The 14,125-nt window shown below is 35.9% G+C and overlaps 2 protein-coding genes across 2 annotated transcripts; one reads left to right on the plus strand and one right to left on the minus strand.

Annotated features, from left to right (window-relative positions):
• The first annotated feature begins 312 nt into the window (after positions 1–312).
• On the plus strand, positions 313–3,464 carry LOC113333120 (aspartic proteinase A1-like). The gene is made up of 13 exons (XM_026579612.1): positions 313–449; positions 535–880; positions 969–1,029; positions 1,129–1,223; positions 1,325–1,437; positions 1,555–1,723; positions 1,803–1,842; positions 1,956–2,020; positions 2,181–2,294; positions 2,389–2,444; positions 2,519–2,675; positions 2,784–2,897; positions 3,084–3,464. Exons 2-13 carry the CDS (start codon positions 548–550, stop codon positions 3,255–3,257), a joined length of 1,491 nt encoding a protein of 496 aa, XP_026435397.1. The 5' UTR covers positions 313–449; positions 535–547; the 3' UTR covers positions 3,258–3,464.
• Positions 3,465–3,843: 379 nt separating this feature from the next.
• LOC113333119 (rubredoxin-like) lies at positions 3,844–4,770 on the minus strand. Its single transcript, XM_026579611.1, has one exon. The coding sequence runs from the start codon at positions 4,627–4,629 to the stop codon at positions 4,021–4,023; it is 609 nt and encodes a 202-aa protein (XP_026435396.1). The 5' UTR covers positions 4,630–4,770; the 3' UTR covers positions 3,844–4,020.
• Positions 4,771–14,125: the final 9,355 nt, after the last annotated feature.

Consider the following 14,125-nt stretch of genomic DNA (forward strand, 5'->3'; position numbering starts at 1 on the left):
AAACACAACATTCTGGCCCTGGGAGAAGCTTTTAAGAGGTTTCTTCAGCTCTATCTATGCTTGAGCCTCAAACAGGGAGGGGCAGGTGTGTGTCAACAGTGTCGTGTCTTTAATACATGGAGTCGATGTTAGTCTATTACAATGATAAATTCATTGGGTGGTGATATTAGGAGTTTGAAACTCGTCAGCAATCAAAAATTATAAAATAAGTAGAGCCTCAAACAAGGGCCGGTAGCTTCCCCAACTTCTTGCAAGGGCTGTTAGTTTCCACAACTTCTTTATGGATCAAAAATAAAGTAAAAATAAAACATATGGAGCCTCAAACAAGGGCTGGTAGTTTCCACAACTTCTTTGTGGTGAAAGTGACCAGTTTCATTCCTTTTCCTCTCTATATAAATTAAAAGGCCAGCAGCTGAAAAATAATATAGTTCAGCTCAGACCGTGGTAAGGTAATTAAAGCCTGCTTCCTTGATTACCAACATCTATTGCTTATTATGGTTGTGATAATTTACATGTGATGATTTTTGGATACAGGGAGTTCATCAAGATGATGTTGAAGTTGTTGATCTTGTTTATGTTTGCCTTGACAAGTTCATTAGTCATCTCTGATTCCTCTAATGGGTTACTGAGAATTGGTCTAAAGAAGAGACAATTGGATTTGAACAGTCGTATTGCTGCAAGAATTTTAAGGGCTAAGGTTACCAAGGTACATCAGAAAAAATTAGGTGATTCAGATGGGGATATAGTGGCTCTGAAGAACTTTTTGGATGCTCAGTACTACGGAGAGATTAGGATCGGTACACCGCCGCAAACTTTCACTGTTGTCTTTGATACCGGCAGTTCAAACCTATGGGTTCCGTCGTCTAAATGTTATTTTTCTGTGAGTGTTTCATCATTTTCAGCATTTTGTTTGTAATTGATTCATTTGATGGGTTTGCTAAATTAACATGTTTACTTACTATCTGTAGATTGCTTGTTACCTTCATCCAAGGTACAAAGCAAGCAAGTCGTGCACGTATAAGAAAAATGGTATGTATTCGACTTGAAAGTTTTTGGGTACTTGTATAAGACGTATTCATTTTGTGTCTTACACTCAAGTTTTGATACTTGTTTTGCTTATTGCTTCAGGAGCACACTGTGCGATAACGTATGGTTCCGGATCAATTTCTGGCTTCTTTAGTGAAGACGATGTGAAAGTTGGGGATCTCGTCGTGAAAGATCAAGTGGGGTTTTTTGTTTTACTTCGTTTTTTCCCTTGGCTTCTGGCTCTTGTTTGAAGACTTCATGTCTTAAGCATCTTAGGTTATGCATTTTCATATTTCAGAGTTTCATCGAGGCTACACAAGAAGGATCTCTAAGTTTTATACTGGCGCAGTTTGATGGAATACTTGGCCTTGGTTTTCAAGAAATTTCAGTTGGAAATGCAGTACCAGTCTGGTAACCTTCTGCACAACATTTTTCCAAATATTATTACTCTTCTGAAATTGTTTAAGAACACCCCATATTGTTGGTAGCTTCTTTGACTTAACTAGCCACTATCTCTTGATTATGTAGGTACAACATGGTTGCTCAAGGTCTAGTAAGTGAAGAAATCTTCTCATTTTGGTTAAACCGAGATGCCAAGGCCAAGGATGGAGGCGAAATAGTGTTTGGAGGTGTAGACCCGAAGCACTACAAGGGTTGTCACACTTATGTACCAATTACTGAAAAAGGATACTGGCAGGTGAGGGAATGAACATTTTCATAGACAACATAAGTTACCAATTCTTAATACTTATTATCCCTGCGCTCATCTCTCGCAGTTTGAAATGGGAGATATTCTCATTGGAAATCACTCAACAGGTAAGTTCTTGGTTTATTCTTATTATTCTAAACCATTCACCTCTTATCGAAGAAAGCCAACTAAACCATCCAAATTATGTTTACATTTCTAACATTCAGACCAAATACTTCAGGTTTTTGCAAGGGTGGTTGTTCTGCTATAGCTGATTCTGGGACATCTTTGCTAGCTGGTCCATCTGCACGTGTCTTGCAAAATAGCAAGTTTATCACATGATCCAAACATTATATTTCTGTTGATGTTGCATAGACTAGACTTTAAGCTCGACTTCATTTAAAACGTTCTAGTGCCTTCAGAGCCCATTTTTCTTGATTTTGTTTCAATCAAATTTTCAATTCAGGCCATTGTGACTGAGATCAACTATGCAATTGGAGCAAAAGGAATTGTGAGCACGGAATGTAGAGACGTTGCTTCTCAACATGGGGATATGATATGGGAACTCTTAGTGACAGGGGTTTGTTTGTTTACATCACTCATTTTATGTTAGTGCAACCTTAATAGTAATTGCAGATAATATCTCAACTCCTTTATGGGTTCTGCTTCTGCAGATAAAACCCAACCAAGTATGTTCATCGCTCGGGCTATGTTTAGCAAACGGAGATCAGTAAGTCATTAAGTGTTTACTTTCGTTGTTTTAGCTTCTAGCAATACAATAAAAACCAGAATATGATCATGCAGCACTGGCATTGAAACGGTAGTTGAAAAGGAGAACAGAAAGAAACAAACAGCAGGCGATGATACTAGGTGTGCAGCATGTGAGTTGGCTGTGGCCTGGATTAGGAAGGAGCATACGCTGAACAAAACAAAGGAGCAACTGCTCAGTTATGTCAATCATGTATGTTTCCATGGTATCATTAAGATCTCGCTGTATGGAAAACGGTTCATGTTATTGGGTATTATGTTTATGGCGCATTACTTGATACATCTTCGAACTTTTTTTTAGCTTTGTGAGAGCCTGCAAAGTCCTATATCTTTTGTCGACTGCAAGAAAATTTCGAGCATGCCAGATGTTTCCTTCACTATAGGGGATAAATCCTTCGTCCTAACTCCTGAACAGGTTCAGATTTGTCTCCATCTTCTTGTTGATTGCTTTAGATTTTCATTTTACTCATACATATCACTTCATTGCAGAATAGAGTAGCAATTGAAAAGCTATAATTAGAGACTCTGTTATGTCAGTAAACTTAGTTTCAGATACATGATTTTTTGACACCTTTTGTTGTTTTCGTGTTTATGTTTTCAGTACATTCTGAAAATAGGTGAAGGTAGCTCAACAATCTGCCTCAGCGGGTTTATGGGTTTCGACCTTCCTCCTCCTCGCGGTCCTCTTTGGATTCTAGGAGATGTATTTATGGGAGTATATCACACAGTATTCGACTACGGTAATCTCAGGATTGGATTTGCAGAAGCGGCATGATTAACTTTCCAAAAGTATTTGTGATTGGTGTGAGTTAAAGTTATGGTTATTAAATATCTTATAGATTTACTATCGCCTAGATCTGAATCTTAAGACCACAAAAATATTGCTTGTACTAGTACTAGTTGATATAATTGTGCAAGCACTTCAGACTGCCTGCAAACTTCCTATGTAATAAATATTCTAAGATCTCAGATGTTTTCCTGATTTTGCTAGTTCTATTCTAAATTTCTTACATGAATAGAAATGCATCACCAATTTATCTGTCACTTCAGTTTTCGCCACATTCCAAACTATGCCTTCATTCATGTCCCGTGTGCAGTGAGGCAAATGCATTACTGGGAGCATTAATGATCCGTTTATCCGTTTACTGGAAGCATTCATGAAGGACCAAATTCATTATGATCATTACTAAGCTTGAGATTGTAGTCTCTTAGATGAAACCATCATGGTACTTCAGTAACAACAGCAGAGGCACTTAACTCATGTTTTATCACTCTAACACTATCAATTGAAGTGCACTTGGTCTGGCTTAATCCAATCTTGGAATTTAACACTAAGTAGTATTATATAAGACAGCCCACAATTCAGGGAGAAATTATGGATGCATAAATAGATTCTCTTGCAAACATAATTTGTAAGATTTTGATCTATTTTTCATCATTAGATACACATTTCCAAATCACAACAGCACAGATTGTACAAAAATAAACTATACCCATACACAAAAAAAATCTTAGCTTTTCTTCTCTTCAAGTTGTTATTATTGCAGCCAATACCCACTTAAGAAGAGAGCAAAAAACAGCAACAAACTCCCATAGATAAGAAGCAACTTTTGTCCACCAGTAAGAGCATTTCCACCAAATCCAAAGTTTTGGTTCTGTGCAAACCCTGCAATCTCAACACTTTTGCTTTGGAAGAAAGATTGAGCTGCCCCACAAGTTGGACATCTCCAATCTTCAGGTAATTTAGCAAATGGTAATCCAGGAGGAACTGGATATGATTTGTCACCAGCTGATTCATCATATAAGTAACCACAAGATTTACATTCATGAATACCAGTATTTAACACAGCAAACTGTTCTTGCAGTCGACGTTTATCGAATATCACTTCTTCTGCATATGGAGATTCCAGTTCATTTGAAGTTGTATTAGGTTGTTGTTCTTCCTCAGAAATGGGTTTGTCTTCTTGAGAGACATCTATGCACCTTGTGATGAACTTATGTTTTTTAGGTGATTGGGAATTTGATATTAAGTGTTTTTTGGGTTGATGATGGGGAATTGAGACACGGGGTTTTGATTTTGAAGATGATTGAGAGTGCGAAGTATGAAGATGAAAAGTGAAGGTGGGTCTTGCTGTTGCAGAAGCCATTAATGGTGATTCTGCTGCAGAGTTTTATGTGGTTTGAATTTGTTGGTTAAGTCTTTGCTTTCGGTTTGTTAGGAGTTTGAGTTTGAAGGAGAGAAGAAGAAATGAATCCATGGAAACAAAAGAGAGATTGGATAAGGTGGATCCGTGGATGTAAGTAAACTGTCGAAGGAATACTACAACGTTTATACTTTATACTCTTTTATCTTCTTACACTCTGTTCACACCTTCATGAAAGGGCTAGTCTAAGTTAGTCCAATGGTGTGCTAATCTAGCAGCCAGATTAACAGTACACGTCAGTCTGGACAACCTCCTAAGTCTTATGGTAGTGCTAATCTAGCATGCTAGTCGTTTAGATAGAGTATCGTCAAAGAATATTGGTAAACATGTATGTCAAGATGTTACGAAAGATCCTCGCAATGTAAACTTTAGAAGTAGTTTGAAAGAGGTTGAAGTGTTTTATAAAATTGTAGTGCACAATAATCCGGCATCACAACGATATTGTGAGAATTGTGGGTTTTCTTCTGTGTTTGAGTTTGATTTCGTCAATGGAGATAGAGGCTTAGTTGAAGCCATAGCTGAGAGATGGTGGGAAAATACGAAGAGCTTTCATTTTCAGGAGTTTGAAATTCGCATCCTTCCTTTAGATTGGTACATGTTAACGGGAACTCCCACTGGTGACCCTAGTAAACGACCAGTAGTTATGTCGCCGTTGGGTAGTGATCTAACATATCCTGCTCTGGATGATTTATATTTTTTGGATATCAAAAATCATGGTGCATGGGACTCTAAGAAAAATTCAATATCCTTAGATATCTTGAAAAAATAAATTAAAAGTAGATAAAACCAGGACAATATTGGACGTGCAGAGACATTGACACGAGCATTCTTTCTTTGGTGTTTTGGTCATTTTCTTCTTGCGGATTCTAGTGGAAGAGTAGATAAACGTTGGGTTTTATTGTTGAGTAATTTTGGATAGAGCTGGTAAATATGATTGGGGTATAGCTTCGCTAGGTAATACCTATAAATTTCTTGACGAATAGTCAACCAACGGTAAGGCTATATCTGGCATGGTTATGGTAGTTGATTATTGGTACTATCATTACTTCCGCAACATGCAACCCTTGCTTTGTCAGACACCGGGAGGATATTATTATGTTTTCCCAAATATTTATCTCTTCAAGAAGACTAACATTATATAAAGAAAGAAAGGACATGGAGGAGGCCAAAGGGATACGAGGAAACACTCAGTCAAAAGCATAAGAACACAGATTGACACTAGAACAAGTGCATCATGTATTTGGCGATCATGGTTAGATAGTGAGTTTTCTAGGGGAGAGTATTATGAGTGAAAAAACGGGGGTATAACAACCACACCCAATAATTCGTTCGGCAATCTGTATGGACTAACTCCAATATAATTCCGCGAGCACCAACTTATAAAGCGAGCTCAATCAAGAGATACACCAAAGAGTTATATCTCAATTTCTCAATACAATCTGCAATCGAACAGATAAAAATCTTTGAGACCGATTGATATGAGAAATAACTTGAACGGTACAAAAGACCAATGCCCAAGTGCCAATCAATTACTATCCAACAATCAAGGTCGGATTTACCAATTGATTGAACTACGCACAACTTATGATATTTCAATTATATAAATAAATATAATGCGGAAAAGAAGTAACACGGACACCAGAAGTTTTGTTAACGAGGAAACCGCAAATGCAGAAAAACCCGGGACCTAGTCCAGATTTCAACACCATACTGTATTTCAAACACTAGCCTACTAAAAGTTAACTTCGTACTAAAGTGTATTTGATCCCTAACCAAGTCTCACATCGATTAAGGTACAATCGCGTTCCTTAAGCCTCTTGAACCACATCGGATTTTGCGCACTTGATTCCCTTAGCTGATCTCACCCACAACTAAGAGTTGCTACGACCCAAAGTCGAAGACTTATAAACAAATCTGCCTCCCATAGATAACTCTATTCTGACAGATAAATATGTCTCCCACAGAAGTACCTATGAAGTTTTTGTTCCTTCTTTTGATAAATCAAGGTGAACAGGAACCAGTTGATAATCCGGTCTTATACTCCCGAATAGTAGCCTATAAATATCAATCACCTCACAATGACTTAACTATATGGTATTAGAAGAAGTTATTGTGGAATCACAAAGAATGATACGAAGAGCTTTGTGATTACTTTTTATATCTTACCTATCGGAGATAAATATCGAGTTAATCTTAGAGAAGATAGTACTCAATACTATAGAACAAGTAAGACCAGATCACGCAACTACATAGAACATAGTTGGGTATGGCTTCACGAATCCCAAATGAAGTCTTCAAGTAGTTAACCTATAATGGTTTTGGAAAAGCCTAGGCTAAAGGAGAATCGACTCTAGTCGCAAATAGGACACAGGAAAGTACCGGTATTAGGTTTTCCAGTTGCTAGAGTTCTCCCTTATATAGTCTTTCAAATCAGGGTTTGCTTTCAATCAAAGCTAAGATAGCTTAGTAAAAAAGCATTCAATATTCACCGTTAGATGAAAATTTGAAGTAAGATTCAAGCTAAGTCTGCTTAAAACCAGATAAATATCTCTCCACCATTAGATGGTCTTAGTTTGTTACACACAAATGAAATATACTTTCATTTTGAAATGGGAAACTGTACCTAAACGTGTATATTGAGTTGGCTCAATAATAGTTCACCGAAGTTAGCCATATGAACACTTTTGTCTTAACCATATTCATCTAACACTTCTAGATCAACTATGATGATCAATCAACCATGAAAGATAATCAAATGAATCTAATTGTGTTTCATATAGAGTTGTTCAATTGTTCACTATTTCACAGAAATATATATGAACCAATTGAATCAAAAATCGGATTGATTCATGAAAATCAATTCATAAACATTAAGCCACGGGTTGTAAAGATTGCATTCCTTAATTCATAAATGTATTTGTTCATGAGTATGAAAACATACTTAACCAATTTTAGAAATTTAACCACTAAGTTTGCAAACGGGTACGCAAACTATAGCTTCCGGACTTTGGTCTTGTCCAGCAATTTGCAAACCGGTATGCATACTGTTGTCCCGGACCTTAACTCAGGTAGAACCGTTCGCATACTGGTATGCAAACTTGGTTCCGGACTTTAACAATTAAAGTGTTTGCATACTGATATGCAAACAAGGTTTCCGGACCTGAATCACACCACAACTGGTATGCATACTATGTTGTATCCAGACAAAAGTTAATTGTTTTAAAGTCCCATTGCAATCATTAAAACATCCTTAAAAGACGACAATAGTTGTCTCACACAAACTATTAGCTTATAAGTAATTTTCAAGTGATTGAATGACCAATACAAAACATTCTGAGTCTAAGGTCAAATGATTGCCTCACACAAATCATGTAAGATGTTTCAAGGCGATTTTCACATGATCATCTTTTAACTTATTATTTAATTTCCAACTAAACTCGTCAAGAATATGATGAACGTAGATAAAGCAAAAAGCTTCCAACACATATTTCGACAAATAGATAACCGAGTTAAACTCAACTCGAAATATCAAATGTGTATAATATAAAAGTCTATATAGCTATATGACTTAGTCTCATTAGGAGATAGAATAGAATAGACTTCTGAGTGATAGATAAGTTTTAGTCTCCACATACCTTTTGTTAATGAAGTTCCTCCAAGCTCTCCTCAGTAGATCTTCGTCTTCAATCGATGAACGCCGTGAAGTCTAAGCTCAACTACACATTTTATCCTAATTTGACACATAGCTATAAGTAGACTAGAAATCACTACTTATAGTTTTGATCAACTAAACTTGACAAACAAGCTTGACATAGCAACGCTTGCGAGTTCGACCGAGCAATGCTCTAATAATCTCCCCCTTTGTTAATTTTAGTGACAAAACTCTTAATACATAAATATCGAGTTAATATTAGAGAAGATAGTACTCAATACGATAGAACAATTAAGATCAGAACACGCAACTACAGAAAAAAATAGTTGGGTCTGGCTTCAGAATCCAAATGAAGTCTTCAAGTCGTTAACCTATAATGGTTTTATGAAAAACCTAGGTTAAAGGAGAATCGACTCTAGTCGCAACTACTATCACACAGGACGTGTGAGGATTAGGTTTCCCAGTTGCTAGAGTTCTCCCTTATATAGTCTTTAAATCAGGGTTTGATAACTTTGGAACAAAGCAATCAATATTCACTGTTAGATGAAACCTGATTTAAGATTAAAGATAATATCTTTCCGCCGTTAGATGGTCTTAGCTTGTTACACACACATGAAATATACCTTCATTTAGATATGGGTATCCGTACCAAAACGTGTATATTGAGTTGGCTCAATAACTGTTAACCGAAGTTAGCCATATGAACACTTTTGTCTTAACCATGTTCATCTTAACACTTCTAGATCAAATGATAATCAAATGAATCTAATTGTGTTACTCATATTTTTTTTTGCTGAATTAATCGTGTTACTCATAGAGTTCTTAAATTATTTGTATTCTCATAGAAGTATACAAGAAGCAAAATCGGATTGATTCAAAAGAATCATTTCATGAACATTTTAGCCACGATTTGCAAAGATTGCATTCCTTAATATATAAATTTATGTGTTCATGGGTATGAAATCCTACTTAACCGTTTTTAGAACTTAACCACATAATTTTGCAAACGGGTACGCAAAATTAAGTTCCGGACTTAATCCTTTCCTACAGTTCGCAAACGGGTATGCATACTGTCATTCCAGACTGCATTCGGGTGAAACAGTTTGTAAACGGGTGCGCAAAATTAGTTCCCGTACTTTCACAGTAAAAACCGTTCGCGTACGGGTATGCATACTTGGTTCCCGGACCTGAATCATTCTTACAACAGTTTGCATAAGGGTATGCATACTATGCAATATCCAGACAATGATTAATTGTTCTAAACTCCCATTTCAAACATTGAAACATTCTTAGAAGACGACAATAGATGTCTCACAGAAACTATTAGCTTATAAACAATTTTCAAGTGATCGAATGATCAATACGAAATATTCCGAGTCTACATCAAATGACTGTCTCACACAAATCATGTAAGATGTTACAAGGTGATTTTCACATGATCATCTTTTGACTTTAGTCAAGAATAATGATGAACGTAGTTAAAGTAAAAAGCTTTCCAACACATATTTCGAGAAAGATATAAGCGAGTTAAACTCAACTCAAAATATCAAATGTGTATAATGTTAAAGTTTATATAGCTATATGACTTAGTCTCAATAGGAGATAGAATATAATAGACTTCTGAGTGATAGGTGAGTTCAAGTCTCCACATACCTTTTGTTGATGAAGTTCCTCCAAGCTCCTCTTAGTATATCTTCTTCTTCAATCGATGAACGCCGTGAAGTCTAAAGCTCAACCACACATTTTTATCCTAATCCGAGAAATATCTATAAGTAGACTAGAATTCAAGACTTATAGTTTTGACAACTAAACTTGACAAACAAGCTTGAGATAGCAACGCTTGCGAGTTCGACTGAGCAGTGCTCTAACAATCTCTCCCTTTGTCAATTTTAGTGACAAAACTATCAATACATATGGATTACTAAAAACATAAACGTTATAGCTTCTCATCCAACATGCTTGATTTCCTTGGTTCTTCAACATTCCTTGAATTCTTCGCCGCTCCAAGTACTCCATTGATTCTAAATGTGTTCAACTCGGCATCATTGTTGTTGAAGATCCGTAGCCATAACAATAAGAAAACATATGAAAACCATTTTTTCTCAATGATTGTTATACAGTGTCATAGTATTACTACACAACATCAAAGTACAATTGTATCACAACTTTGATAATAATACTACGGTGATATTGAAAAAGCGGGGGTCTAACAACACCACCCAATATTTCGCTTAGCAATCTGTATGGACTAACTCCGAAATACTTTGCTAGAGAATCAACTAGACAGTCAGACTCAATCTAGATAAAAAGTATCTCAAGGAGTTATTATCTCAATCTCTCAATTTGATCTTTACTCAAGCAAATAGAAACCTGCGAGTCTTTATCAAAGAGAGATAACTTGGACGGTACCAAAGACCAATGTCCAAGGATCAATCAATATCAATCAACAACCAAAGGTTGGATTTCCAATTGATGATCACGAACGCACAACCTGTATTATTTCAATTATATAAAATATAATGCGGAAAAGAAATAACATAGACGTGTGAGGATTAGGTTTGCTCAATGCTAGATGTCTTCTTTACATAGCCTTTAAATCAGGGTTTTGCGTTAGATACAAATCAATCCTTACTCACCGTTAGATGAAAACCTGATTTAGATTCGAGCTAATATTTCTCAACCGTTAGATCGAAAACTTAGCTTGTCACACACACTTGGGTAAACGTTTACTGGGTTCGTGAAAACCATGCCCAAACGTGTACGTTCATGTTGGTTCAACATAGTAACCCAAAAGGTCAACCATATGAGCATTTCATATTAACCTTGTTCTTCTTCACCGTAACTAGTTCAATTGACTCAAATGAACTAGTTAGAGAGTTGTTCAATTGCTATGAAATCTTATGTAACTACACAAGACATAATTGAAACAAAGATGATTCGATTGGATTGAATCGGCTCATGAACATTATAGCCACGGTTTTCATAAAACATTCCTTAGTAATTCAATGTTTCTTGTTCAGAGCACATCTTTAGATCATAACCTCTTAAGTTCACAAACAAGTTCGCGGAATTAAGTTAATCGGTTGAGTTTTCCAAACTCAGCAGAAATTCTCGGTTCGAGAACTTCCGCCAGTTCGCGGACTAAGCACGCAAACGAGATTTGGAAAATCTAGCAGAAATTCTCGATCGAGAACTTCTGACAGTTCGCGGACTTGGCAAGCTAATTCCACAATCCTCCCGATTTCTCTTGATCAACAAAGTCCGAAAACTTCGGTTCAAGGAATACATGGTTATGTAATCTAAACTCTCATTTCAATCATTGAGACATTCTCATAGGACGCTATGTAGCTTTTATTCACAGACCGATTCACGTCAGAGCAATTCTCAAAGTGATTGAAACTTTCATGACTTTCGTCACTAGGTGAAGATAAACCTGATTAAAACGAAACGCTTTACAACACACGATTTCGAGATAAAAGATAAGCAATGAATGCTCAGCTCGAAATGTCAAGTGTGTATGATCTAGTCTATATAGCATACAACTTTTGTCTCATAAGAAGTAGGAGATAGAATAGATAGACTTTTGAGTGATAGATAAGTTCAAGTCTCCACATACCTTTTTGTTGATGAAGTTCCACGGTTCCTTGTATAGATCTTCGTCGTTGTATGATGAATCGCCATGAAGTCCTTGAGCTTAACTACACTTTTCCTATTCTAGTCCGAGACTTAGCTATGTAGGCTAGAAATCAAGACTCATAGTTTTGATCACTAACATTGACAAACATGCTTGAGATAGCAACGCATGCGAGGTTGACCGAGCTATGCTCTAATAGATATGTATCACTCCCACTTAGTCAATACTTCCATCTCTCAACGAAAACCATTCCCCCTTACATAATGATCCGTAAACCATATGTATGTAGTGTGAATTGCAAAATAATTCTCCCCCTTTTTGACAATATTAATTGGCAAAGGTACGAAAATTGCGGGATCATAAATGAAATTCTCAAAGAGGTAATTCATGACTAAAAGAGAACATATCAACTTTGTTTCGATGATTTCACATAGTCGAAACTTAGTGTATTCATCAAGGAGTTTATAAATATACAAGATAACTCCTACAATATTCCATAGCCGCACTCCCCCACAATGATTTGGAAATTAAGCACAAGTTCAATTAAGAACTCTCCCCATAAAATGTCATTCCCGAAAGAACAACAAGAGTGACCTTACTTTTAACAAGAAAAGAAGGATTCCTTTGGACATTAACAAATTACATGAAACATGAATTTGTATCCAGAAAACTCGAATAAATTAATCACAAGAAGACATACAGATTAATTTAGTCGGAAATCCTAAACATAAGAAAACTTACAGAGCCATACAGTACTTTCACATAGAAGTGGATCAGGGAAAGATCAATACTGCGGAATATTCAAAAGTTCATTCTATCTTTTATCAATATTTGCATAAAGGCATAATAAACTTAACTTTTGACACATATGAGATAATCATAGTTCACGGACGTAAACACACACATCCCATAAAATATTTTTGCGATATACAAAACCAATAAAGATTAATATTGTAAAATCATCTTCCAAATAACTTAGAATTTAAATAAATCTAAAACATTTGCAAGATGAAAATCGTTGGCAATAGCTATGTGTAATCATAATATTTGGTATTCCAAACTCTAGTTATCCTTCTTAAACACAAGAATAAATTCTCATAAGAAGTTTCCTACACAAAATTAAAATCAACTCCTAAGAACCATAAAACAAACTCAAACTAAAGTCAAATAACATTTCTGGAACCCTCACGAGTCTTAAGACCTTTGAGCTTGTGTTTGACAGCATCTACTGCTTCTTCGGAGAAGGTATCCTCATTGAGAAGATTTTTAACATGTGTCTTCATGAGAACCATGTCATAGCTAACCTTTTTCAACTCGGTTCGTAACACATCGAGATTCTTCATAGTATCAACAAGCTGCAGTTTTGCTTCCTCAAAGTATTTAAGAAAATCATGAATCACTTCAGCAAAAACCATTTCATCATGCTCTATATCTTGATGAGTATATGCATAATAGCATGAGACATCAGAATAATCATCAGGATTTTGAGCTTTGACACTGTTAGCATCTACTAGGGTTCTTTTCTTCTTCCCTTTGGAACCATAACTCATACTTCTATCAAGAAACCATTTTATAAAATCACAAGTTTGAGAAGGAGATGACATCCTTGATAAAAGAAAATAACCTAGAGTGAGATAACTCAACTTCAATAGGTTAGGTATATAAACGGTTTCTCAGGGAGTATATTTTTAGGGTTTTTGGAGTCAGTTCGTGACACGTTACAAAGGTACCCGTACGAACACAAACTTAACCCATAAGAGGAAACTTATAAACAGAGACTGTAAAGTTCTTTTTATAAGGTAAAAAGAACACAGTAAAATTTGCTATGTGAAAATTTTCTTTCACAATTCTTAGCTCAATAAATTTTATATTCTCTTAGGAGGAAAATTTAGAGCACAAGAGAAGCAAACTAAGCAAAACTTTTTCAAAATTTTAAAAGGTAGACACTATAGGAAATTCTCGACACTAAATAAATACTTATGCAAATTGTCTGTAGATGGTAGTCTAGATATGAACGATAAGAAAATAGCTCAACTAATTAAAGAACACTTTTGAAAAAGCGGGGGTCTAACAACCACACCCAATATTTCGTTTAGGAAATATGTATGGACTAACTCCAATATAATTTCAAGAGAATCAACTAGACAATCAGA

This window comes from Papaver somniferum, unplaced genomic scaffold (genome assembly GCF_003573695.1).
Source record: "Papaver somniferum cultivar HN1 unplaced genomic scaffold, ASM357369v1 unplaced-scaffold_132, whole genome shotgun sequence".
In the NCBI taxonomy this organism is placed as follows: Eukaryota; Viridiplantae; Streptophyta; class Magnoliopsida; order Ranunculales; family Papaveraceae; genus Papaver; species Papaver somniferum.

Coding starts and splice junctions, on each gene's coding strand:
- LOC113333120 (XM_026579612.1), top strand. CDS start 548: ATGATGTTGAAGTTGTTGATCTTGTTTATGTTTGCCTTGACAAGTTCA. Junction 1,224..1,324: donor ATCTCGTCGTGAAAGATCAA/GTGGGGTTTTTT, acceptor TTCATATTTCAG/AGTTTCATCGAGGCTACACA. Junction 2,021..2,180: donor CTTTGCTAGCTGGTCCATCT/GCACGTGTCTTG, acceptor TTTTCAATTCAG/GCCATTGTGACTGAGATCAA.
- LOC113333119 (XM_026579611.1), bottom strand. CDS start 4,629: ATGGCTTCTGCAACAGCAAGACCCACCTTCACTTTTCATCTTCATACT.